This window comes from Scomber scombrus, chromosome 8 (assembly GCF_963691925.1).
Source record: "Scomber scombrus chromosome 8, fScoSco1.1, whole genome shotgun sequence".
In the NCBI taxonomy this organism is placed as follows: Eukaryota; Metazoa; Chordata; class Actinopteri; order Scombriformes; family Scombridae; genus Scomber; species Scomber scombrus.
This window is the reverse complement of record NC_084977.1, coordinates 16,645,084-16,669,491: the sequence shown is the minus strand read 5'-3', so window position 1 is coordinate 16,669,491 and position 24,408 is coordinate 16,645,084. Positions and strand designations below refer to the sequence as shown.

The window sequence follows — 24,408 nt, the reverse complement described above, 5'->3', positions numbered from 1 at the left end:
AACTGAAAAACACACACACAGCAAAATCTAAACTGTAGTGTATATAATACAAATCTATTTGGTGTATGATATTCAAATTACAGCAGCTCCCTGAAACTTGTCTTGAATTTATCAGGTGACCTCTTTACAGCAATGCCAGTACAACCTTTTACTTCAATTAACATAAATGAACAAGGATTCTAACACAGATGTTGATCAAAATTGCCTTTCTATTAAAATGTCGTCATGAAGTAAATTTTCCTCAAAACTGACTAGTTTGTGAGTGTGTGTGTGTATTTTCATAAGATTGTGTGTGCGAGTTCATGTGGCTATGTGTTAATTAATATGAATTAATTCCGAGACTCACCCTAAGGACAAAGAATTAGCTAAGTTCAATTAGGGAAGAAATGAGCACTGTAAGCCTCCCTCAGCAAAAGGTTTGTGTGTGTGTGCGTGTGCGTGTGTAAGACAGAAAATGTGGTGTTCAACAAAATGTAACCTGAAGAGAAAAAGAAGAATGTTCGTCGCAAGAGCAAAGCAGTGATGTAGTTAAAAGGCTAAAGTTAAATTATAAATGACCCGTCTGACAACACATTTTTATTTGTGGATGTTTCACCTCATGGTGGCTGTGAGCCGGATGATCCTACTGTTAGGGTTTTCATGACCAATACTGATATATGATCAATGCATTTGGGCTATATTCAAGATAAGGTTTATATTTTTTTCCCCAGACTAAGCTGCAAAACTTTTGAAACAGCATTTTGCACATTCACAATTTACCATGGCAATTTAAAGACTGTCACTATTGCACTGTTTTTATATACCAAAGTATCCACTGACAGAGACCCATACATCAGTCCTCAATATTTAAAAATACATTTTATATCATAATTTTATATAATAAAAAAAAATGTTTTCTCAAATCAAGGGTTTTCAAAGTCTGAAACTGTGGGCCTCCTCCCAGACGAAGCTTGGAAAAAGGCGCCATTTTAGTTTACTTTAGTTTTGCTCAATTCCTGGATGGCTATGCGATCATGATTACGCTATTTGATCCCATAGACACTTAACAATTGAGCCAATATAGCCTTTTATTGCTGTGTTACATAATTAAAATTATCCAAAAGTATTGTATCTCTGAACTATCTCTTTATCCAAATCACATATTTAGGCTAATGTAATATCTTTTCACTTCCATTCACTGAGCCTCCTTAAACACTGTTTGGAGCCCCCTTGGGGAGGCCCACCTCCCACTTTGAAAACCTCTCCTCTAAATGCAAAGTTCTTGTCTATTATATTGGAGTATTGAGCCTATTTACCAGTTAAGGAATCATCATTCTTTCTTTTTTTCCTCCCACATCAGTGAAATCAAGGAGTGAGAGAGAGAGAGAGAGAGAGAGAGAGAGAGAGAGAGAGAGAGAGAGAGAGAGAGAGAGAGAGAGAGAGAGAGAGAGAGAGAGAGAGAGAGAGAGAGAGAGACACTGACTGTGTATGTGGGAGTGTATCTAGGCACTAGGACCCAGCAGGTGCATCACCAGCACCGTGTTATTTCAGTGATCCTCAGCCGGGTCCCGTCAGCAGAGCGCCGGGTCTGCAGCAGAGGCAGCAGCGACTCAGAACCCGGAGTGAGCGGCGGCTCCCCATCCTGCACGGACAGGGGAGGCAATGACAACATAAACCTGACGCATTTTATGGACTTGAAGAACGACAAATAACATTCCATTACCACACAAATGTCCCTCTTCTCTTTTTTTGTTTTGTTTTTAAAAAGTAAAATACTTTAGACAGGCTATGGCTTCATCCGTGAGTGGCACAGAGGAGGTCCGGGTGTCGGCGTTGACGCCCCTGAAGTTGGTGGGACTGGTGTGCGTGTTTCTCGCCCTGTGCCTGGATGTCGGGGCCGTGCTGAGCCAGGCATGGGTCACGGCGGACGACCAGTACTACCTGTCCCTGTGGATGTCCTGCTGGAAGCCCGTCAGCTCCGTGGCGTGGTCCTGCAACAGCACGCTGACCACCGGTGAGAGACTCGCTCATGCGCCTGTTCACACTCTGATGGGGTGATGCGCCACCATGTTGTTTGGGAAGTTTTAAAACCACTTGGGTGTTGTAGTTTCAGAGATGTATCACCCTGGAAATGGAAGAATTAGGGCTGCAGACAGACGCCTGCATTCATATTCAAATGAAAGTCTGATGCAAAGCGCCCAGGGACAACAAAGAGTCCCTGCAGATAATATTTTGCTGAACCAATCTGTTCTGAGGGTGAGAATTATAAAACATCACCCAAGAGAGTGCTAAATGTTAATTACTTTATAATTAGCTATTGCCTGGTTAATTTAAATTGCAGAAAATTTCTTCATGAAATAAGAGAGGTGAACAATGTGCTGCACGTTGCTGCTTTCCAAGTGGGAAATATAGAAAAAGTTTATCATTGAGTTTCAAAATCTGATGAATAAGACACCTTTTTATGTTAAGGCTAGTCAACGTTTTTTTCCTTAAACATTTATCCTGTGAACCACTGAATGATGTGGGAATCCTGCCTCGCCAGGAGCGGTCCAGCTGGGGTTTCATTTGGCCTTTGTTGCTCACAAAATGAGCCTTTGTGTGGGTTTCTTCACCGACCAAGGAGTGAGGGCAACTCAGAGCAGAGAGCTCCCCAGAGATCCAGATGCCTGGAGATTAGTAACCAGGGAAACAAGTAAAGCACCCCAGAAATGCTGATTTTCTCTATTAAGGAGACTTCTTCATGGAGTCCTAACATTAACGTTTTTTTTTGTTGTTGTTGGAAGCATTTCATATTTCCACTGCAGCTGGTCATTTGGAGATAAGGGTTAGGGGTGGTTGAACTGTGAGACAACTCTATGAACACTAAGGGAAGCGTTTTTTTTGGTCTATATTTTAACAACTAAATCTATACTGTTCCTTTTTTTTATTGAGACTGACTCAACTCTGGTTGGTTTTTAGGCCACAGTTTGTGGTATTGCTTTATTTAGTTACACTGGATTGTAAAATGGACAAAATAACAGAAACATGTAAGAATATAATCCAGTCCAGCACACACATGACCAACTATAGCCACAAAAATAACCGAAAAAACAAAACGTTCTCAGCTTTTTAAAGGTAATACTCACTGCAGGGCCTTTTATGGGTTTGCATTGTTATTTTTATGTTTAGCACTTAATGTGTAAATTTGTCAGGCTGTGAGTTGTCTAAACTATGTTCTGCTAATGTAAATAGTCGGTAAAGCATATGTACTGTAGGCTTATCCCACACTACACACCTATAACTATAATTTCCCCCATTTGTGTGTGTGTGTGTGTGTGTTTGTGTGTATGCTCCTCCTCCTGTCTGCTGAGAGGTGAATAGTGTTTTTGTTAGTCCAACAAAATGTTTTCTTTCTGCCTGAGAGATGAGTAACTGTGGGTCATGCTGGCCCCGATCCTCCTCTGTCAGTGCAGACAAAGTGCACTTTGGTGCCATATAAAGACATGTAGTCTCTGAGCATGTCAGGTCCCAGCAGCAGCGGCAGCAGCAGCATACCACAGTAAATGCACACAGCAAACTGCCCATTTCCTCCAGCTTGTGCTTGGCTGGGCTTATTGATTTGAGTCCCAGTAATCACTTTCTAACCCCCCTCTCCAGCCCCCCAATATTTCCTCAGTGTCATGCTCTGGGCATTAAATAAATCCTGTTAGTTTGAAACACCAGCTGGCCGCTCAGATGTTTTGAGCTGGTTCTGCAAGGCCTGCATATGTGTGTGTGTGTGTGTGTGTGTGTGTGTGTGTGTGTGTGTGTGTGTGTGTGTGTGTGTGTGTGTGTGTGTGTGTGTGATATGCAGTGCTAATTAGAAAGTAGACATGAAATATTACCTTGTTACGCTCATGAAGTGTTTGAAATAAGTAAGTACAGGCACATGTGGTAACGCCCCCTCTCTTTCTGTTTCTCTCTCACACACACACTTATGCACAGGGTCAAAGGTCAAGTATAAAACATACAGTCTTAACACAAGCTTAGGAATGTTGAGCGGCTGTGCAAGAGCAGTGTGTGTGGATGTCAGGTAGGTGTGAGATGAGGAGACTAATGTGGAGCCAGTGTGTGAGCAAGTCCAGCTCAGTCAGACGCAGTGATGGCAAAGTGTATTAATAATGCAAGACAGTGTCGATCCTGTTTTTAGGTGATTTGCTTCTTTTTGAGAGAGGTTGCAGCACGGTGTTGGTTCAGTGTCTCGCTCACTGACAGCACGGCTTGAACCGGTGACCTCTGGTTGAACATCTTCCCGCTTCCTACAGGTCTCCATCCTGCTGCCCAGTGGAGTGAGAATGAATGTGTGTGACAGTGGGAGAAATACTCGAGGCTCTTCTGTGACACAGATCTTCCACCATTGTCTCAGACAAAGAAGCAGAATTGGGGCCCTGAAGAATTTTTTCGATTAACATGGGGGACCATAATTAATGCTCAGATTTGATCTTATGTACTGTATCTGCTTTTCCATCTGTCATCATGCGAGGCTCAGATTAATAGTTTGGCACTTCCTGCTCGTCAAGCCTTTAAGCACTCCAACTCTGGCTGTGTTTCTTGCACAGCGTTACAGGGTCTGTTCCAAATCTGAGATGAGAGGACTTTTCTGCATCCTGCTGTTTCATGAGCGCACTGATAAGGCTTTCGATCGCTGCTGCTGCAGTGTCAGTTAGGCTGAAGGCACTGAACTGACCCAGAGACGATATCTCACCAGCGATGAGCTTTGACAACAGGTCAAGTCACTGTGGCTCTTTGCTGAGAGGCAGCCAATGAGGCTGCAGGAGAGAAAGTCAGGGGTCAGACTTTAAGGGGGGCCTCATGTTGTGCAAGCTGGAGGCCGGAGGGAACGGGTGCTCTGCTTTTCATGGGCTCTTTCCAACATCCTGTGGTGACAGGACCCATTTTTAAACTCTAAATCCTGAACCATATTTGGTCAAAAGTAGTTGATGTTTGTTTATATTTGAGCTGCTTGGCCCCTTGAATAAAGTTTCCCTCCAACAAGAGTGAAAACTGTATTTTAAGCAGCTTATACTCCATCACTTTCTCCCTGCTGGTGAATGTTTTAATGATTTTCTGCTTCGATTGAGATGAAATATTCTTAGCAATTCTTTTATTTCCTGGCCTCTGTGTGTACTTGCTATAAAAATAAGACAAAACATACTCAAATTGAACTCTTTCAACATGAACTTCCACCCACTCTGATATTGAATCACTGATGTGAGCTCAATCCCCTTTATGCTTTGATGTTATTTAGTTTTTTTCCACCCACTGTACTTTAAATTATTTCCTCCTGTGTAATCAAATGCCTCATCATAATATCCTCTGCCTGTTTACATATAGACCTCCTGTTTCCGTCTGTACACAGTAACGTTATGTAAGAAATCCTGTAAATCTCTAAACAATAACATATAGTGCGTCTATGGTTAATTAAGTCTCTGAAAAAATCTGACATTTATTTATTATTTTGCACAACCAAACAAAACTCCCCACTATAGTGTTTTACTCTTTTTGGCAAACACACAAACTACACTACACATGTGTAGTTTGTCTACACATTTACAAGCTGCCTTCCCTTTTTTGTTCCCACTTTGGCATTCCAACAAGGATAGGAAGCGAGATTGAGACGGTGGCTATTTCCAGTCGAGTGTTTTTGGAGTGAATCTGAATGAAATGCTGAGAATGCTGCTGAGCTGGCATCAGCCAAGAGGGAGGGATACTCATTATCCGAGTCACCTCACAGAATCACTTTGCCTTTCTGCTGCGTTTGGGATCCATTACTGAACCGCTGAAATCTGTGCGTAGCCAGGCATTTGTTTGTTTCTCAATTCGAGTGTTTTTAACTGCATTGCTCACATTTTTCTTCAGTCAAGTCAGTTCAATTCAGTTCAGTAGGCTTTATCGGCATGATGTTTGACATGTTGCCAAAGCACAATTGCAGCAATTGTGATAGACATATTAAGGAATGAAATTCACAAAAATAATGTGCAAAACTGTATTAGTTTATAAAATAAATTAGGTAATGAAATAAATTAATACAATAAAATCAGTATAAATATAATATAAGCCCATACAAGTTAGTTTTGGTGTAATTTCAATTAGACTTTTTAAGACAAACAAAAACAATGCAATTGTTTATATACTGATGATAAAATAAAGAGATACAAGACAGCCATTAATATTTAAATATAAACATAAGAAAGAGGTGGTGGAAGTAAGTAGAATATGGTAAGTACAAGTATATTGATAAATGTTAATCTGTCTATGTCCTTCTGGCTGTCTCTTTTGTTGTGGCAGGAAGTGACATATTTAGCAGTCACTCACATCAAAACATTATGATCCATGGACAGCTTCTCATCCTCTGAACCACAAATAGTTTGTGTTTACACTGCGGTGATTCACCATAACCTTAGTTGGTGGATTTTTCTCTTGTATGAGATTGAGCATGTCAGTGTTAGTGTAGCTGGCTCACCAATCTGCCCTCTCTCTTTTACCCCTCTACATTTTCCTCCCTCCTGTCAGTGGCTGAGTAACCTCTTTTTAGCTACCTACTGTATGTCACTCTCTATCTCTGTGTGATTTCATGCCTTTCCTGCCTCACCCCCTCCCCTCTTCTCTGTCCCTGTGTGTGTTTGTCTCAGACTGGCAGATCGCCACGCTGGCCCTGCTGTTGGGGGGGGCAGCCCTCACCCAGCTCTCCTTTCTCGTGGCTCTGGTGTCCCTCTGCTTCGGCTCCAGGAGTCGCTGCTACAAGCCTGTGGCGATCATGCTCTTTACTGCAGGTAAGTGATGCTGTCTTAGTGGAAGAAACAGGTGGGGGGGAATAACTGGGAAGTGTTATAAAATCCTTTTTAAGAATAGGTCAGGCTGTTTGTTTTTTTTGGCAAAAAGATCCATGGCAATAAAATCCATTAAAAATTAAAAAAAAAAAAAAAAATAGGCTTTTTGTGGACTTGCATCAGCTTCATTTCATTTTTTGTGAACTACGAGATATTTCTATCTACATTTTCCTCACTTTGTTTACATTAGTACCTGCTCTTTGCTCATTTCTCCTCTGCAGTGGTGCTTCAGGTGTGCAGCTTGGTCCTGTTCCCCATCAAGTTCATAGAGACGGTCAGTCTGAGAGTGTACCACGAGTTTAACTGGGGCTATGGCCTGGCATGGGGATCCACCATCTTCTCTTTCGGAGGAGCCATCCTCTACTGCCTGAACCCCAAGAACTATGAAGACTACTACTAAGATATGTGAGACAAGAAGAGAAATACGGGACTTTCCATTTTACCAGTGTCCTCTCAGCAATAGGGACGTTCTGTCTGTTACACAATTCACAACCACAGATTAGAAAAAAATAGGAAAAACAAATGCTTATTGTTAGTTTCAGGGCTGGAAACAAACTCTTACATTTGATACTGTGAACACATTATGTCAAAGACTCTCTATCCTTACTCACTGGACTGAAGCCACATGCTATCTTAGTGGCAACAGAGTCTTGGCAGCTTACCAGGCTACAAAAAAGACACCAGGCAGTTTAATTTGGGAGAGAATGCCACCAGTCAGATAAGTCTGCGTCCCCTTTAAGTGGTACTCTCGTAGGTCTTAGATTTCGGCAGAAAATCTAGAGGGAACAGATGGATCCACTGACACCATACCAAAAGGTGGACTAATTAGCCGAGCAGAGCAGAGAAGACAAACAAGGATATGAACTCGGGCCAATCGGGGAATTAACGGATCCAGGGAGGAAAATGTCCTTTTGAAGTGATATCCTGAGGATGACAAAGTGAGTCACCCTGCGGCAAACAGGGCGCACATAAGGAAATACAACACACCACATTTCCACAGATACACCACAACGGCAACTTCTTACTCCAGTAGAGTGAAATAGATGTGTGAAAGCTACAGTGGCTTTATTTTCTCCTGTGCCATTTTTAATCTATTAAAAGGGTGGTACTGGTAATAAACAAGAGTAAGACAGTAAAAACATTCCACAGGCACCTTCCAAATGATATCATACTGGTGAGAGGAACATGTACTGGTTAATGAGTAGCACGTCTTTCACTCGTATTCAGTGGTTAATCCTTCGGCCACTAATGTAAACCTGCAGCAAGTTATACCTGCTTTTTGATAAAGATGTATTATATGTAAGTATGTGCAGTAAGCATAATAAAGTAATAGTCATTCAAAGCAGGCCAGTGGGAAGGAAGATGGCAAATGACCATATCTGCTGAGAGTGCACATGTTTGCATGATCATACCACCCAGCATGTGCTCGCACCTCCTCATGTGATGCCTCCTTATCTTTCCACTGTGCAGGAAATGCTCCCAGTAGAGTAGGCACCATTAAGAATGTTTTTCCAACATGGAGAGACTGTAGTGCAACAATCACTATAGTTATTGAGAAATTCTTAGTTTCTGCATCAAAGCTAAGTGCCATGATACAACACTAGAAGAAATGCCAGATGTGCTGTGCATGAGTAGTGTGATGAAGACTGCAGCACCAATCAAGTTGAAACTGGAACATTTTAAACCAGAAGGAAGACGGTGTGGTCATGAGAGGTGAGATTTGTGCAGATCTGGTAATGACATTCATCTCAAACCTCATTCAAGGTGGTCAGAAACTTCTCCAATTCCTTCTTTTAGTGAAAGTGAGCAAGTGTGTACATGCCACTACCATTTCTCTGCTGTGTTTCTGAATCCCACTGGTTTAATTATTGACATAATAAACATGTACTGAGAGAAAAAAGAATTGTGTTTGGTTCATTTGGGGGGGCAGAAAAGGAGCATCCATGAATTATGACAAACTATGCAGACATGCCAGCTGTGGATGGTCAAGTCACATAGAATCAGCTCCTTTATTACATACAGCAAGTTGAGGCTTTTGCACAGGAAATCAACATCTTTTGAACACGTAATACAGGGTGGCTTAATATGCATAAAAGTACCAGGAATATACTCATATGCAAGTGTCTTTAGTGTTCTTCTTTCAGTGAAAAGAGCTCTAATACAGAGCCAGATACAGTGTACAGTCTACATTTCGCATTAGTCAGACTTTATATATCATTGATTTCATTATTCCACTGTCAGAGAGGGAGTTACGGTTCCTGGATTAAAGTGGAAGTGCCTCCATTTTGAGTTCAGGAATGGGCGCAGTTGTGTAAACAGGGCAGTCACTCGTTCTGCATGGAATGTTCGCTAGATAAACCGTAGCTCCTCCTCTTTCATCCTTCATCCTCATTTGCTTTGACCTTTCTGAAGCCCCGGTCCCACCCACTGCCAGAATCGCAGCATGTCACTTCTTCTCTTGATCATTTGCCAAGAGAAGAGTCTCCAACTGTCCTGAAAAAGAGTAATTATCCGCCGATGGAAACAAGGGTCAAAGTGCACAGGAGTAGTAGATGGGAGTAGGACAAGTGGTCAAGGAGGGATAGTGGCTCTTCCTCAGCAGGTAAGAGGGGCTTATATATTGATTGACAGGGGGAAGATCTCTAGACATAGGCAAAAAAAATCTGCTTGGAGCTGCAGATTCTGGGGGCTTATACTATCCAAGGATTGGCAGGGGACTGGGCAGGGGTTGGCATTACAGTGCAACACTAAGCTCAGGTGTAGCGCGGCATCTCGCACTGTTCACAGCGGTTGAGTGCAGGGTGGTTAAGGAAGGTGCAGCTTTCACAGTTCCACTGGGCTCCTTCAAAGTCCTCGTCCCTCTGGGGCCCCGGGACTGGCTTGGAGCCCTGTTCTCCTTCTGACAAAAACAGAGAGAAACAGTACATGAAAAGACTGTTTATTCATGTGATGAAGAGCATAATGCAACAACAATTTGAGTGTCATCAACTCAAGGCTGCAATTAACCACGGCTGTCGCTCAACAGACGTGTGTGAGGCATGCATTCAAGCATCAACCATTCATGTATACATTTTAATAGACGTGGGCATTCACTATGAAGCATCTAGTTTCCATGCCAACACATTTGTGGAGGCCAACACACACCAAAGTCAGTTAAGCTTTTAGTCTGTTTTCAAACAAAAATGAATCGAATCTTGAAAGAGCTTGAAGCCAAGTAAGACAAACATGAAAGAATTGAGGACATGAAAGGTCTTCATTCAATCTGTATCTTGGCAACACAATACATTTATAATCCTACCCTAACTATAGAAACATGTATTTTACTTCTCTTATTTACAAATATGAAACTGGCTCATTACTCACTTTTATGTCCTGCTTTTGGAAAATTCTCACCTTTCTTCCCCGGTTTGGGCGGCACCACGGGACCAGGCTGAATGTTGTCATAAAAATTGTTCATTGCTTTTGGGTCAAACTTCCCTGTGGAGGAAAGAAGAAATCAGATACAGAGGTTTGTTTACAAGTGCCCATCCCAGCCAGAGATCCAGCCAGTCAAAATTCCAGCCGTTCTTCTTGAACTGCTTGACTGACTCAGGCCGCGTTCAGATTGACATTAGCACTGAGTGAAAACGTGCAACATTCTCATTTATTGCAATAAAGAGGGCGAAAAGTTAGAAAGTCTAACTGGCTGAATTTTTGCAGCATTGTTATGTGGAATGAGCTTTAACCATTGAGCTGTCAGGATGCCTGTAATCGTACTGTTAACCTCAGGACATTCGAAACAGCAGGTGAAATGAATGCTGCTGTGATAACTTGCTAGAGTTGTAAAATCCTGTCTCATTCTGTATTGTAAATGACTGTGCAGAGTTTTGGACTCAACCAACACATCCTTGCATTTTTTTAATGTAGCGCTATTTTCAGTTTGAATAGCTGCTAGGGCAACCCCCGATCCTACAATAAATAAGCTCATTCAAGCACAAGTTGACTGCAACATGAAATAAGGTAGCTCACCACTTTCTTGGGGGTTTATATAGTTTTTTTATAAGATTAACAGCAATTATCAACATAGGATTTTAGCATCAAAAAGAAATATAGGCCTCAGAGATACAGGTTTAAACTAAGATGAAAACTGGTTATACTGGTTTATTTTTGCACCTGGATGACATTTTCTACAAGGTAGGTTCTTGGGCTCAATAAGCCGTTCTCTGAGTGTATGAAAGCCGAGGCTTGCAAAAACAATTCGCACAAAATATGCATTTTAATTGGCTGTTTGTTGTGAGAATGACCGCAACTGACACAATTTGTTTAGAGGCAAATAACAACTGTTCATTCAACCAATCAAAAAGAAAAAAACCCAAACTATCCACCAGCCCTTATATGCTCTATTCTGCAAGTGACCATGACCCCGAAAGTAGACACAGTTAAACAAATGTTTCCAGTTATATCAACATTAAGTTGTATGCAAATGTGTTTGTTATAAATAAGGGCTGGGCATCTTTACAGTCCTCTGCACACTCTACACTTTTTTTGTATTGGTACTGTAATTGTTTAAAAAACACCCAGTCATTTTGCTTATATAACTGTCTGCCTATAATAAGGACCTTCATTTCCTGTAGGACACTTGTTAACATTATAGAAAAAAATACAGCACATCTAAGAAGAACAACTTCAAACTGAGGCACTGACCCCAAAAAAAATCAAATTTATTTACAGCAGGTTTTTGATGAAAGTTTCAATTTTTATGTACTGAGCAGGCCATCCTCAAAAAGTGAAAGGGTGTTCAAAGACTCAGAGGGGAGTGATTCTACATACAACAACTGATGTCCAGGTGTTTCAGCTTTACCAAAGGAAAGCAAAGAAAAAGTCAGTGTTATAACACTTACATACATGACATCTCAGCCAGTGTCAAATTTAGAAGACTCAAACAAAGCACAGTGCCAATGTCTCATGAGACCAAAACTGAACTTTTTGAAACACACCATCCCAACCATAAAGGCTAATGTGGCAGGATCATGCTCTGAGGATGCTTGACAAGCAAATGACCAAAACCTCATAACCCAATTTAGGTCATCTCATATAGTGACAATGATACCTATCCCAATATAGCACATTTTAATTCAAAGAATAAATAGTTGGTCCATGTGTATGCTTCTCTGCTCTTTCTCAGCGCAGGTGGGGTTGAGCCCTCTGTGTGTGTGTTCAGCGCAGCAGAGGAGAGACAGAGAGCGGTGGAGAGCTGACGACAACTAAAGTCGTTACATTACGTTACTATGAGTGCAAGAAAAGCTTTGTGAGTAAAAAGCCAAGATGAGTAATTTATCAATGTAATCCATGCAAAAGATGGACAGACCCCAAATGACATAATATATTGCCGTAAAGAGCGTGATTTGCGTAACAACGAAATAAACAATAGAGCATAATATGAAACGGTCAACGTTTTTCTAACAGCACACAATATTTCAGCATATCACACAGCCCTACTGTCCCAGAACCATCCTGAAGCAAATGTAAACCGTCCTAAAATCCAAATGTTGTTTCTTTGCTCTGAAAGGCAACACAGGGTTTGCCTCTAAATCCACCCATGTTGATGATGAATATTTTCTAACGATTTAAAGATTAGAGATGCTGCTTTCAGTAATTGAAACGGCCTTTGCAATCGGCTAGTTACATATTTCTGTAGCTTACCATTTATGCTGCCTGCTGTGGTCCTGCTTTTGCTCCTGATAACCCCTGTGGTTTGGAAAGACTGTAGCATGTTGAGTGCACCAACTTCTCCAGCAATCTCTCTTGTATAATTGCTATTGGTGTTTGTCTATTTCTTCCCCATTGTTAGTTTGATTAGTTGTGAGTTGGTAATTCATGCCTGATGAAAAATGCTGTCTGCTGCAGAAGACAGCAGCTCTGCTTTCCTCTCCAGTATGTTCACATTTTAGAGAATGTAATTAATACATTCCTCATTAATTATGTATTATTTAAGCCCCCACAACCCATCCCTGCTAATAGGAATGCAATTTTTATGACCTGAACTGATAAGTGTTTAAGGCTTAGATTATAACAAATAAAAGACCACAATAATATATTGAAATCATTTAAATGTATGCTTTAGAAAATATATTCACATAGAGTCAAGGCAGCACTGTTTTTTTAACCAGCACAACATATCTGCGAGGTCCTGACAGCAAGCCCTTTGTGGCTGAGGGAATAGATGGACCGGAACCGCAGGAAGATTTCAGGTCACACTGAGTACACAGCCAGTGACAGTAACTACAGTAACAGCTTAGAGGCCATGCTCCTTTGTAGTCAGCGTTCGGTTCAGTTTGTCATTTGCTAAGCGATAGTTTTAAATAAGTCAATAATTATGTGTAAAATCCCTTTCGTCCTGGAGGTGTCCTGTGGAAGATCTCTCTCTCTGTTAGTAATTTTGTACTGTCCCCCAGACGACGGGACACTGATAGTCTTGAGCCCTGATGCAGTGAGACGCAGCCTCATCCATCACTTTAAACCCAACTCTGTCTGCTTTTGGGCCTGGCTCTTTTAAGATCGATGCTTTCTAATAACTCAGAGACACACTTCAAAAGGTTTATGTGTGGGAATGTGCATTTAAGTGTGTTCATGTGGTGTGTGTTTGTATACCTCTAGACTGCAGTAGATCTGTCTCCTTTAGGGTACAGTTGATATCAATCTGAAGCTGCCTGTTCAGACTTCGCAATCGGGTCATCTCTTCAGGCTGCAGCAGGTGCAAACACACAACCCAGTTAAATTAGACAAAAATAGGCAACAAAACATTCCCTCCATTCAAAGTCCTCCTACTAATTAGAAACATTACTTTGTATGATACAGTAAGTAGAGTATGTCTTATTACATATTATTACTCACTCTTGGAATAAGACTGGTGGAGTTGACTCGTCGAAAGCGCCTTTGAAGGGCGTCATATTCCATGTTGTTGACTTCGGCCTTCAGCTGCTCTAGTTTCTGCCTCTCTAGCAGCAGCTCCTTCATTAGACGCTCCATCCTGGCCCGCTGGTGGAGCAGGAGAGCTGGGGAGAAACACACCACACAAAATACTGAAAATGGAAGCAATATAAAAATGCAAAAAAACAACAACAACAACAACAAAAAACAACTTTTCTTACGTTGGAAGTTCTTTATCATAACAGCCTACCAATTTACAGATAAGGCAGATAAACATTTTGACCATATCAAAGTTGCTATGATTGCAGTACTGCAGTTTACAAAAGGAACAACATGAATTGAATGCACTGTCAGCATTCAAAGATGCACTATACAGTGCATCCAGAAAGTATTCACACATTCACTTTCCCCACATTTTGTTGCGTTACAGCCTTATTCCAAAATTGATTAAATTCCTTTTTTTTCTCATCAATCTACACACAAAACCCCATAATGACAAAGCGAAGAAGGTTTTTCAGAATTTTTTGCAAATTTATTAAAAATAAAAAACTGAAATATGTGCCTTTCCAAGTTATGTCCAATCAATTGAATTTACTACAGGTGGACTCCAATCAAGTTGTACAAACATCTCAAGGATGATCAGTGGAAACAGGATGCACCTGAGCTCAATTTTGAGTGTCATAGCAAAGGGTGTGAATACTTACGTACATGCGATATTTCAGTGTTTTAATAAATTTGCAAGAATTTCTAAAAAACCTTTTTCGCTTTGTCATTATGGGGTATTGTGTGTAGATTGATGAGGGGGAAAAAGGAATTTAATCCATTTTGGATTAAGGCTGTAACATAACAAAATGTGGGGGAAGTGAAGGGGTGTGAATACTTTCCGGATGCACTGTATATACAATCTGAGCAGTTATTACATCAGATCTCTGCATGGTTGATACAGAGCCAAGGAAAATTTGACCTTTTTAAAACAGGACTAGCTGCAATTAAATCACAGTTTGGTATGAATATTTAATTGAACTTTCCTTCCTATTATAACACAGCACAATGTGATGCATTCCAACTAGGCTTTTTAACAGGTGATTATAGCTAAACCTAATCAGGGCATACATGAATATCAAGATAATGTCATATGATCTGCTGTGCATTCACTGTTACCTCACCAACAAGGGTGCAACTCATGATGATTGTCATTACTAATTTAATCTTGCAATTATTTGCTTAATTAAATCAATTACTTGTTTAGTTCATTAAATCCCTGAAAACAATGAAAAATATCAGAAGGCTGTGCATGCTGATGTGTCACAGATGGCACAGAGAAGCATCTGCAGACTGAAGCAGTTCTGGTGAGCGAGCAGAGCTGTGTTTCAAAGGTACCGCAGCACATATTGCCAAAGTTGCAATAAACATCAAAATCGTCTACCCTCACATTCTAAAAACACCACAATCTTATGATCTATTTCCATGATTACAAGCATGCCCAGTTTACCAGTTACACTGAAATTGCCATAATAATGCACTTTGACGAAGTAAGTGATATAACAAAAGTTAAGCTAATGCTGAATCTTGTAGAGCTAACCTGAATGTGACATGAATGTCAACAAGTTCATTTGTTGAGCCATAATTTAGCCACCTTCTTACACGTGACTTACCCAGAGTCTCGGCCCACGACTACTAGAATGAAACTGTCTCCGACTCTGTTTCTTGTTAGAGAGGTGTAGGATTAGGTTAGAGACTTTAAATGTAATAGAACTGCATTTAAGGCCTGTTATAATCCAATGCAGATTCTGAATAGCTGGTGTACAATTGTCAGAGTTAAACAGTCACTTCAATTGCTATTGTATATATTCAGCTATAGTAATCATTAGTAGTTAAGTTATCTTAATTTGAATGACAGGTTCCCTGCTGTGACCAGCTAAAGGCTTTCTAAAGCAGTTTTCGTGTATTCTAAATTTTGATGCCAAGATTTACATTTTTAATCAATTCTTAATATCAGTTATTGGGTTCACTGATAAATAATAATCAGTATTGGTCATGAAAAAAACCAAAACATATCAGTGTATTTACCTACAAATGATGCTTAGTGGTTTCATGAGCACCAGAGAGCTATCAGCTATTCTTAGACTAAAGACAGCTGTCTGCAGTCTTTAAACAGTCGAGGATATCCAGTGTCCAACAAGAAAACACAAGTGGCATAGAGTCATACACATGCAGAGCATTAGATTTAAAAAGAAAATCTCTTACCTTGTGTGTAGGCATAGTCATCAGAGCCTGAGCTTGAACGTCGGGGCATTTGCTGAAATTGACTGGTGACATTCCCTGGTAGAGCAGAGATGGGCAGGATGGGTGGAGGGGCAGCACTGTGCTCCCCTTGGTCTACTATGTTGAGAAGCGACTCTGTCTCACCAACAGGGGGTGAGCTGGGTGGCTTCTGGACCTGGCCTCCTGGGGATACCTTGATTTTGAATGTGTAAGCCGACTGGCCTGGTTGAGGAGAGGAAGCAGGCAGAGGCCTTGCAGGACCCTGGTGCTGCAGATACATCCCAGGGTGGAAAGCTGGCGGGCCTGGAGTTGCACTCATAGTGATGACCCTTGATGGGGAGCTGGGTGAGGGGCTGGTGGCCATGTAGAGCGCTCCCGGGGTGTGGCTGGTATGCACAGGAGAGTTGCTGCGAGGTCGTGGACCCTCTAAGGTAATCTCTATCTGGTTCTTGAGGGGCCCTTTTGTGTGGTAGGGCCTGTAAGCAGCTTGCTGTTGCTGGGGTTGTTGCTGGGGGTGGTAGGACATGCTGGGAACGGTCGGGGAGTTAATAGGAAGGAAGACATATTGCTGGTGTTGGGGTTGCGGCTGGGGTTGTGGCTGGACCTGATGCTGCGGGGAGCTGTAAGGCGAGACATATGTGGGAGTACTGTAAGGGGACTGCTGATGCTGATACACAGGTGTCCCTGAGGAGGGCCAGGGTGCTGGCTGTGGGCTCTGGGAGGGTGAGGGTCGAATATACAGGGTGGTGTTGCTGTTAGGGTAGAGCCCAGGAGGGATCTGCAGAGCCTGCGCAACATTGGGTATACTCTGTGAAAGTGTGACTGTTATAGGGTTCATAGTATAGCGTTGGACGGGTGAGTATGTGGGGGACATGCCCGACATTGTGGGTGGAGGTGTGGGAGTGCTGGCCGAGCGACTCTGATCGTTCATGAAAAAAGGATTGTAGCCTGGGGAGGGGGCCATGGTGGCGGGGGCTGACATCGGCTCAGGGTAACTAGGTCGCTGGGGTTCAATGTGACTGTCACTGGTGCTGTGCACTAGAGAGCGTCCGACTCCTGCTGTGCCTCCAGTTGCCTTGCTTGCGTCTGAGCCTGGCAATCCAAGGCTAATGTGAAGCATGTGGTTTCGACCCAGCCGCCCCTCCTCTGGACTATGCTGAAACTCTTCATACAGGTATCTGTTACTCTCCTGAGCCAACAGGTGGCAGCAGAGATCCAGGTTATTATTGTTCTGTGAAAACCACAGAGAATAACAGTCAGTTATGCAGTTTAGATCAGTGGGAGTGTTATAGTGCCAATCTTGTTGCTGCAGGATCATACTAAATCTAGAGGTATGAAATACCACATGACACAATTGTCAAACAAAAGCAGTTTCAGCCCTGCAGGAGTTGTGTGCATACCTGCAGAAGGTACTGTGACACTACCACTTCTGGGATCTCCGGGAAACGCTGCTTGAGGTCCTGCAGGATGTGGTAGTCGAGCTGAGAGCCTCCCTGCGCCATCCTGAGCCCACACAGAGAGTCAACAAGCCCGGAGCTGCAAACGCTGAAACACCAGCTCTCGTCTCATCCCCTGAAGGTGCAGAGATGACAGACACAACTGAAAACAGACCTTGGAGGTTCTTGGAGGTTCAAATGTCATGCAATAATCCTACTAGCACTATTACACTGCTGGCCTTCCAAAGGTCTGCCACACACCCTATGTGTCAGCAGTAATTGCAGCGAACATGATTGTATACTCTGTGAGAGAAATAAGACCCAGAGTTTTCAAAAAGGGCAGGACTTGTGCGTCCATGAGGGGTGAAACAGCCAAAATATATATCAGACAAACGCCAAGAAAACACGCCATCGTCACTGGCAATCATTCACATTAGCACACGAGTGCTAGCAAGGTGCATGTCAGTGTGTTGTTGTTTGTTTAGCTGCACTGTTGCACCGAGCAACGACGACATACCATCGCTAGCTTTAGCGGGCTAGTTTATCAGCATCAGCTAGCCTCCGAGCATCACTCACATAAACAAAACAACCACACCGGTGTTCGGTGCGGCTGCGGCAGGAAACAGCAGCACCATTAGTTGGAGGTTGTCAGGCGCAACCAATCCAGCAACATATTGCCTCTAAACAAGCCTTCATGTTTAAATAAGATTAACTGCAATTTGTCACCTGACTGCCAGCTAACTTTGCTAACAGCTAACCGTGGTCAGCTGTCACCAGCTCGGGTGTTGATGGATTAGCGACCCGAGCTAACGAGTGACCTGATCAAACTCACCGTATAATACGAGTCTTCTTCATGTCTCGGACCATAGCGGATAGCTGTGATGTCTGGGATTTGCTGCGCCGGGGTTAGCCAGTTATTTGCCTTGGCTGTATAACTTGTAGTTCCGTCAGGCCGCTGAGCTGCAGAGGGGCAGGCTGTTTATCGCGATAATGTCAGATTTTCCCGGACCAGGAAGCTGTTCAAATCGAGAGGAGCGACGCTGACAACAGTGCGCATGCGTGTGCGCCGTGCCCCTCTGATTATATTATTAATGTGGGTTCAGCCTTATAGACGTATATGTCTATGAGTACAGCTCCTGTAGCTTCTCCTCGGCCTTTAAACAACTTTCATCTCTAACTCTCAGCACATTTTTTATTGAAGAGAGAAACATTACTTTGGTCTTTTATCATGGGTGATTTAAGGTGGGAAAGGTTTGTTGTATTTTAAACAAATATTGCATTAACAGAGTTGGGAAGGTTACTTGGAAATGTAATAGGTAATAGTTACCCTAGTTAAAATGTAATAGGTAATGTAACTATTTCTATTATTTAATCAAAGTAATCTAACTTAGGCCTATTACATTTGATTACTACTTGATTACTTTTCTAATTTTCTAACGAATGTTTTCTGCTGTTAGTGTACCCATTAAGCCCAACGAAAGTTCAGGTGTTTTTCATGGATACTGACATGATTTATAAGGGAGATTCTTATAAAGCAAGATTTAGCTCTCATTTGAAAATGTATTCATTAGTTCATTTAGATTTTGGAATATAACATAAAGATATTTTTTGAAAACAGTTGAAAGTCTGGCATGGGCTTAATGTGACACCGTTTAAGCCCATGTTTGCTCCAAATAAGGTCCATGTCATTATTTATTTACAAAATATGAAATATATTGTTTTCAAATAATTAAAAACAATAATTGGCCTATATGTATTCAGTAACATGTTAAATATTAAAAAATGAGGAAAACCCTCCTCCTGAGCAACATCTTAAAGGTCTGACTTCAGATGTAACCCCCTTTGTAATCATCAACATTTTCATATGTAACTGTAATTTAATTACACATTTTTTTCTCAGTAACTGTAACAGACCCCAACATTGTGTATTAATAATAAAGTGAAAGAAGTGTCCTTCAAGATTTTACATTGAATTTACCCTGCTAAAGAATTGTTGGAAATATATAGATGCTACATGATAGATAGATAGATAGATAGATAGATAGATAGATAGATAGATAGATAGATAGATAGATGGATGGATGGATGGATGGATGGATGGATGGATGGATGGATGGATGGATGGATGGATGGATGGATGGATGGATGGATAGATGGATAGATAGATAGATAGATAGATAGATAGATAGATAGATAGATAGATAGATAGATAGATAACTTTAATTTCAGCAGCTGATCATATTTCACACCCACAAATCCTAAAAGGTCGGGCTCCACACCTGCTTTCATCTGTTTGTTATTGAACTTAAATATGATAGCACTTTAATCTAAAGATATGAAGAACAGCAAGAAAGTTTCCAATTACCCCATTGTTGTAAGTAAAGAAAGTTTTTGGGGAAACAAAAAATCTTCTTGGATACTTTACAGCAGCTGGCATCCATATTGTCTCATTACTGCCATCTTCTGGAATTAACCTTTCTATCCATTTCCATCAACCCTGTTCTATGAAAATTAAATAAATATAACTTTAATAATAAGAGACGGATGTGGTTTAGGAGATTATGTGATATGGTCTGTGTTGTACTGCATTTGTTATACTTTTTTGTTTGTTTTTGTGACCTATGTCTATTCATGTTTTTAAAAAATATTTTAAAAAATTGAATAATTAATATTGCAAAGCAATTTAAATAATCTGGCAATGTCCACGTTTGTCAAGAGATGCCTTTAAAGCTTTTTAGTTTTTAGATACAGAGAGAAACATAGTCTGACGTTCAGCATAAAACAGGTTTTTGTTTGGAAGAAATCTCTTTGTCAATATGATGTTTGCCCAAAATATACAGTAATTGAATTGAATCATCCACTTCTTTGAATGCACAGTTGTTACACTGTGCATTCAAAAAAAAGACCATACTTTCTGTAACAGGAACCAAGATCTTATGAGTCACCAAGATTGGTCCGTGTATCCTTTGGTGGTTTTCTTTTCAGGAACTAGTATTGAAAAACAAAAAAACGGGTGGTTATTTGATTTCCGTTTAAAAAAAGATTACATTGAAATAGCCCGCGAGCTGTTTCTCTTTTTCGTGGTCAAAAGGGGATGAGCAGACATTTACAATGGTTAGAATAATAAAAAATAAAATCTTTGGCAATTCTAATTAAAAAAAACTTTTTCTTATATTCTGTGACCGGATGTCGTCATCAATGCAGGAGCGCAATAAAGATTTTTAAAAAATCTGTCCGTGTCGGGGAAAAGTAATTTAATTGTCACAAATCGACAGACCATCATATGTAGCCCTTCTATCAAAGAGAACGGCTGCAGGTGGCGCCAAATCATGAACACACAAAACAAAACAAAGTTTTGTAGCATGTTGTCTGTCATGCTTTTGGATTTACGTATGTAGCTTTGGTAATGTTATGACACATAGTTACAAGTTTTAAGCAGTACAATGTGATACAAACCAATTCAATGCTCAACAGTTTTTAAAGCTTTAAGACTCCAGCCCTGGCCGTGACCCTGTGAGAGCTCATGATTCAGCTCTGGGTTATTTTAACAGCACTGTAATGATGTATCGTACTGCAGTGCCTTTTTCAATAGTGCCAAAACTGTCTTCTTGGACACCACCTTCCCTTAGCTGGCCTTTGTTCCACTCTCAGGGTTTATACGTAAAATTTAATAACAGAGAAACATGTAAGAAATGAAGTGTGGTAAGTAAAGATTATTTGCACTTAATAAAAAACACCATTGAATTCAGCAAATAAAAACTCTAATATGTTTTCTCATAATAGTGACCTCTGAGTAAATATGATTAAAACAGACCAGTTCTTTCCATTATGACAGTATCTGAGTTGTCCTTATTGCGATGCATTAAGAGTGTTGGTATATTTGTACTTTGGAACAGAACAGTGTTAAGAAGATTTTTTGAATAAACTTCAAGATATAAATAGCAATTATAATAATATCCTTGATGATTTCAGTATTTTAAATGTTAAATATCACTGTAATGAATCTGATGTGACCTAATGATAATGCCATATGCGTTACTCAAGGATACCAAAACATCCTAACTACTCACACCATCCAAATCAATCCAGTGTTATATGGCCTTACCCGCTGACAAAATATCCTGTCAGTAGTAAAATTAAAGGCCTGCATTACTCTGGGTTCAAACATGTGCTAGCGTAGTGAAGACCTCCTCTATTACCCTCACTGTATTTCTATGTTTTCTCTCTCACTCTCTCCCATTCTCTCTATTGATATGGCATAAATAACATTAATGAGAGAACTACATCCACAAGATATCAGAAACAGAAAATTATTGCTAAGTAGGTTTGCACATACAAGGAATTTCCCTCAATGTTGAGCTGCAAAAAAAAAAATATATAAAAATATACAAAGCAATTATATAATTTAGGAGAAAAAAAAGAAAAAAGTGCAATAAGGAACATGTTCTAAGTGAGAAGAGCTGCCACAACTTTACATTGTAAACTGGAGAGAATGAAATGAAATGAACAAAACATTAATCTGGAATGTGTAACAGTGAAAAAAATGTGTAAACAGTAAATGCAGTGCAGGAATACCCTGGTTCAAACAGCTTAAAGCTGCAGGCAGCAATGAGCAGGTTTCAGTCTTCACAAAGGAGAGAAAAGTAATTTCAATACCACATCGCCTGTAGCACTGCAATAATTGTGCATCCTAACTTATGCCATTCGTCCCCCTTCATCAGATGTGAATGAAGCTCTGCGTGTAAATGCGGGAGCATGCATGAAGTGTCCAGTGAGTTTGTTTCTCAAAGGCATCTTATGTGTGAGACAGGACCCCTCGAACAGCAGACACGGTCAATTACGACTCTTTCTATTATGAAGTTTTGATCCATGGATGTTTTATATTTGTAAAACTTTTCTCGAACCGGGAGAAGCTATTTTAAAATCTGTGACATCATCACAATGTTAAGTCTATAGGCCGACAGGGAATCCCCCATGCAGGACCAGCAGGGGAAACGCTACTGAATATTCATGGTGCGTTCAGCTGTACTCGGAAGTCGGGATTTCCGATTTCCCTGTCGGAAATTTCAACTGGAACGCCCCCTGAAGTTGGATTTCCGACTCAGAAAGTCGATCGTACCCCACCAGCCCCGACCTCAAAATCCAACAGGGTAGCCGTGCATTAACAGTGTGAACGTTGTAGTAATATCTTGTTTATTAGCAGTTTTGTCTTATTTGTGTCTCATTAAATCATTAGCACTGCCCAACCTTTTTCTGTGGAAATGTTGATACGCTGTTTGTTTGAGTAAAATACAGTGAAATGTGTCTTTACCAAATGGCTAGAACTCGTTTTCTGACTTTTCAAATGGAACGACTGAAACTCGGGTGTGATTTCCAGCTCCGGCATCCGACTTCCGAGGTAAATTTAACGCACCATCAGCTGGCGACTGGAAGTAAACCCGGAAGCTATAAACTGTTTTTTTGACGTCTTATAGGACTGAATGATCCGGTGTCCAGCTCTTTTTATACATCCATGGTGTGCATGCTATATGTGAGAGTCTGCCTGGGTGTAAGGTAGCAGAGAAAATATATGAGCAGCAGAGTGGATTTGATAATGAGGCACTGACACAGCGCTCTGGGTGGATAGACTGATGCACTGATTTGTGACATGGGTGCATGGCAGAATTTTTTTAAATTTGTGATGTCTTGACAAGTTGGAGAGGAATATCTAAAATCATGTTTGTACAGATACAGTGTCAACTCATACAAGTAACTTTGTCATTTACTTGTTATATTTCTGAAACACCCTGAGAGAGATATGGTTCTGACTAAACTGATGGCAAAATGTTTGCAGGACCTATATAATGGAGGTGGTTTGGTTTCTGCCATTTCAGAGAGGTGAGTGAGGTTGGTGTACATGTTTTCACAAGAGCCTGCTGCAAGTTTTGTGAGTGAAGTTTTCCTCAGGTAAGCAAAATCAGTTTTACTTTGTTTCGCTTTTCATCTTTGTGGTGATATACATATATTGCTGGTTGTACTGTGTGGATAGACACATCTTATTTTTAGTATGAGTCTGCTACCCGCTACCCACTTTCATCCAGAACCGGTAAGGAACACTGAATCCTTTGAATATTTAGATATAAAGTTTGAATGTTGAGTTCTGTGTCTTCTGAGAACCGATAACTTGTTCCTGCAGTATTGGAAATTGATACTATCTATACATATCAACATGTTTGCTGTCATTTGTGGTTTCTTTTTTGTTTGTGTCCTTTCTTTTTTCTCCTCTATCCTTTACTGTTTTATAGCATTGCATTGTGTTCTTTGGTAATTAGCCCTGTCTGATTCTTTCCCTTCTTTAACTGACTGCAATTTAGAGTGATCTTTGATTTATTCATCGGATCTCTTTTTTTCTGTGTCTACGCAGTATGAACCATAATGAGGAGCAGCCTGTGTGCAGTCATTTTCACACATTTGAGTACATAAACATAAACAATTTAACTGTGTGTATATATATTTTCTTTCTGCTCTTCTCCCTCCTTTACTACTTACTTATTACTTTCTCTTTTTAGAAAAAGAGGGATGGGAGGAGGAGGCAGGGTATACAGCCCAATAGACTCCCCTAAGACCAGCACTGAGACGGGCCATAAAGGCTTTACGGTGAGTATAATGGCAATTCTTGGGGCTGTGTGGTGTATGGTACACAGGATATTACTTTTTTTTTTAAATTAAATTGATTGATTTATCTATTTTTTGCATTTGCGGTGTAAGGGACACAGGAGAATGCTTTAAAAAGCCAGATTCCTAGGATGTCTTGACCACCTTCCTCCCTTTAGGGTAGCTGGGAAGGCATCGCCCTGACGTGGCTGGTCCTGGTTATTCCTGAGGGAGACATCTGAGTTTCCTGGGGGACAGGGACCCCCAGTTCTGCCCCCCCAGTTCTGACTCTAGGAACAGCATGAGGGGTGTGGTGGTCCAGAGCAGCAGGACCTTGA

The 24,408-nt window shown here is 40.9% G+C and overlaps 2 protein-coding genes across 3 annotated transcripts; one reads left to right on the top strand and one right to left on the bottom strand.

Moving 5' to 3' along the window:
- Nucleotides 1-1,553: 1,553 nt before the first annotated feature.
- tmem47 (transmembrane protein 47) lies at nucleotides 1,554-8,744 on the top strand. The gene is made up of 3 exons (XM_062423443.1): nucleotides 1,554-1,993; nucleotides 6,630-6,770; nucleotides 7,049-8,744. Exons 1-3 carry the CDS (start codon nucleotides 1,768-1,770, stop codon nucleotides 7,225-7,227), a joined length of 546 nt encoding a protein of 181 aa, XP_062279427.1. The 5' UTR covers nucleotides 1,554-1,767; the 3' UTR covers nucleotides 7,228-8,744.
- A 75-nt stretch (nucleotides 8,745-8,819) lies between these two features.
- On the bottom strand, nucleotides 8,820-18,408 carry tab3 (TGF-beta activated kinase 1 (MAP3K7) binding protein 3). 2 transcript variants are annotated; one of them, XM_062423441.1, is made up of 7 exons: nucleotides 18,270-18,408; nucleotides 17,402-17,573; nucleotides 15,984-17,232; nucleotides 13,701-13,861; nucleotides 13,458-13,551; nucleotides 10,191-10,304; nucleotides 8,820-9,726 (listed from the first exon to the last, which is right to left on the bottom strand). In XM_062423441.1, exons 2-7 carry the CDS (start codon nucleotides 17,501-17,503, stop codon nucleotides 9,581-9,583), a joined length of 1,866 nt encoding a protein of 621 aa, XP_062279425.1. In that variant the 5' UTR covers nucleotides 17,504-17,573; nucleotides 18,270-18,408; the 3' UTR covers nucleotides 8,820-9,580. The 2 variants fall into 2 exon arrangements, with proteins under 2 accessions (XP_062279425.1, XP_062279426.1); XM_062423442.1 differs by having other exon boundaries at nucleotides 10,221-10,304.
- Nucleotides 18,409-24,408: the final 6,000 nt, after the last annotated feature.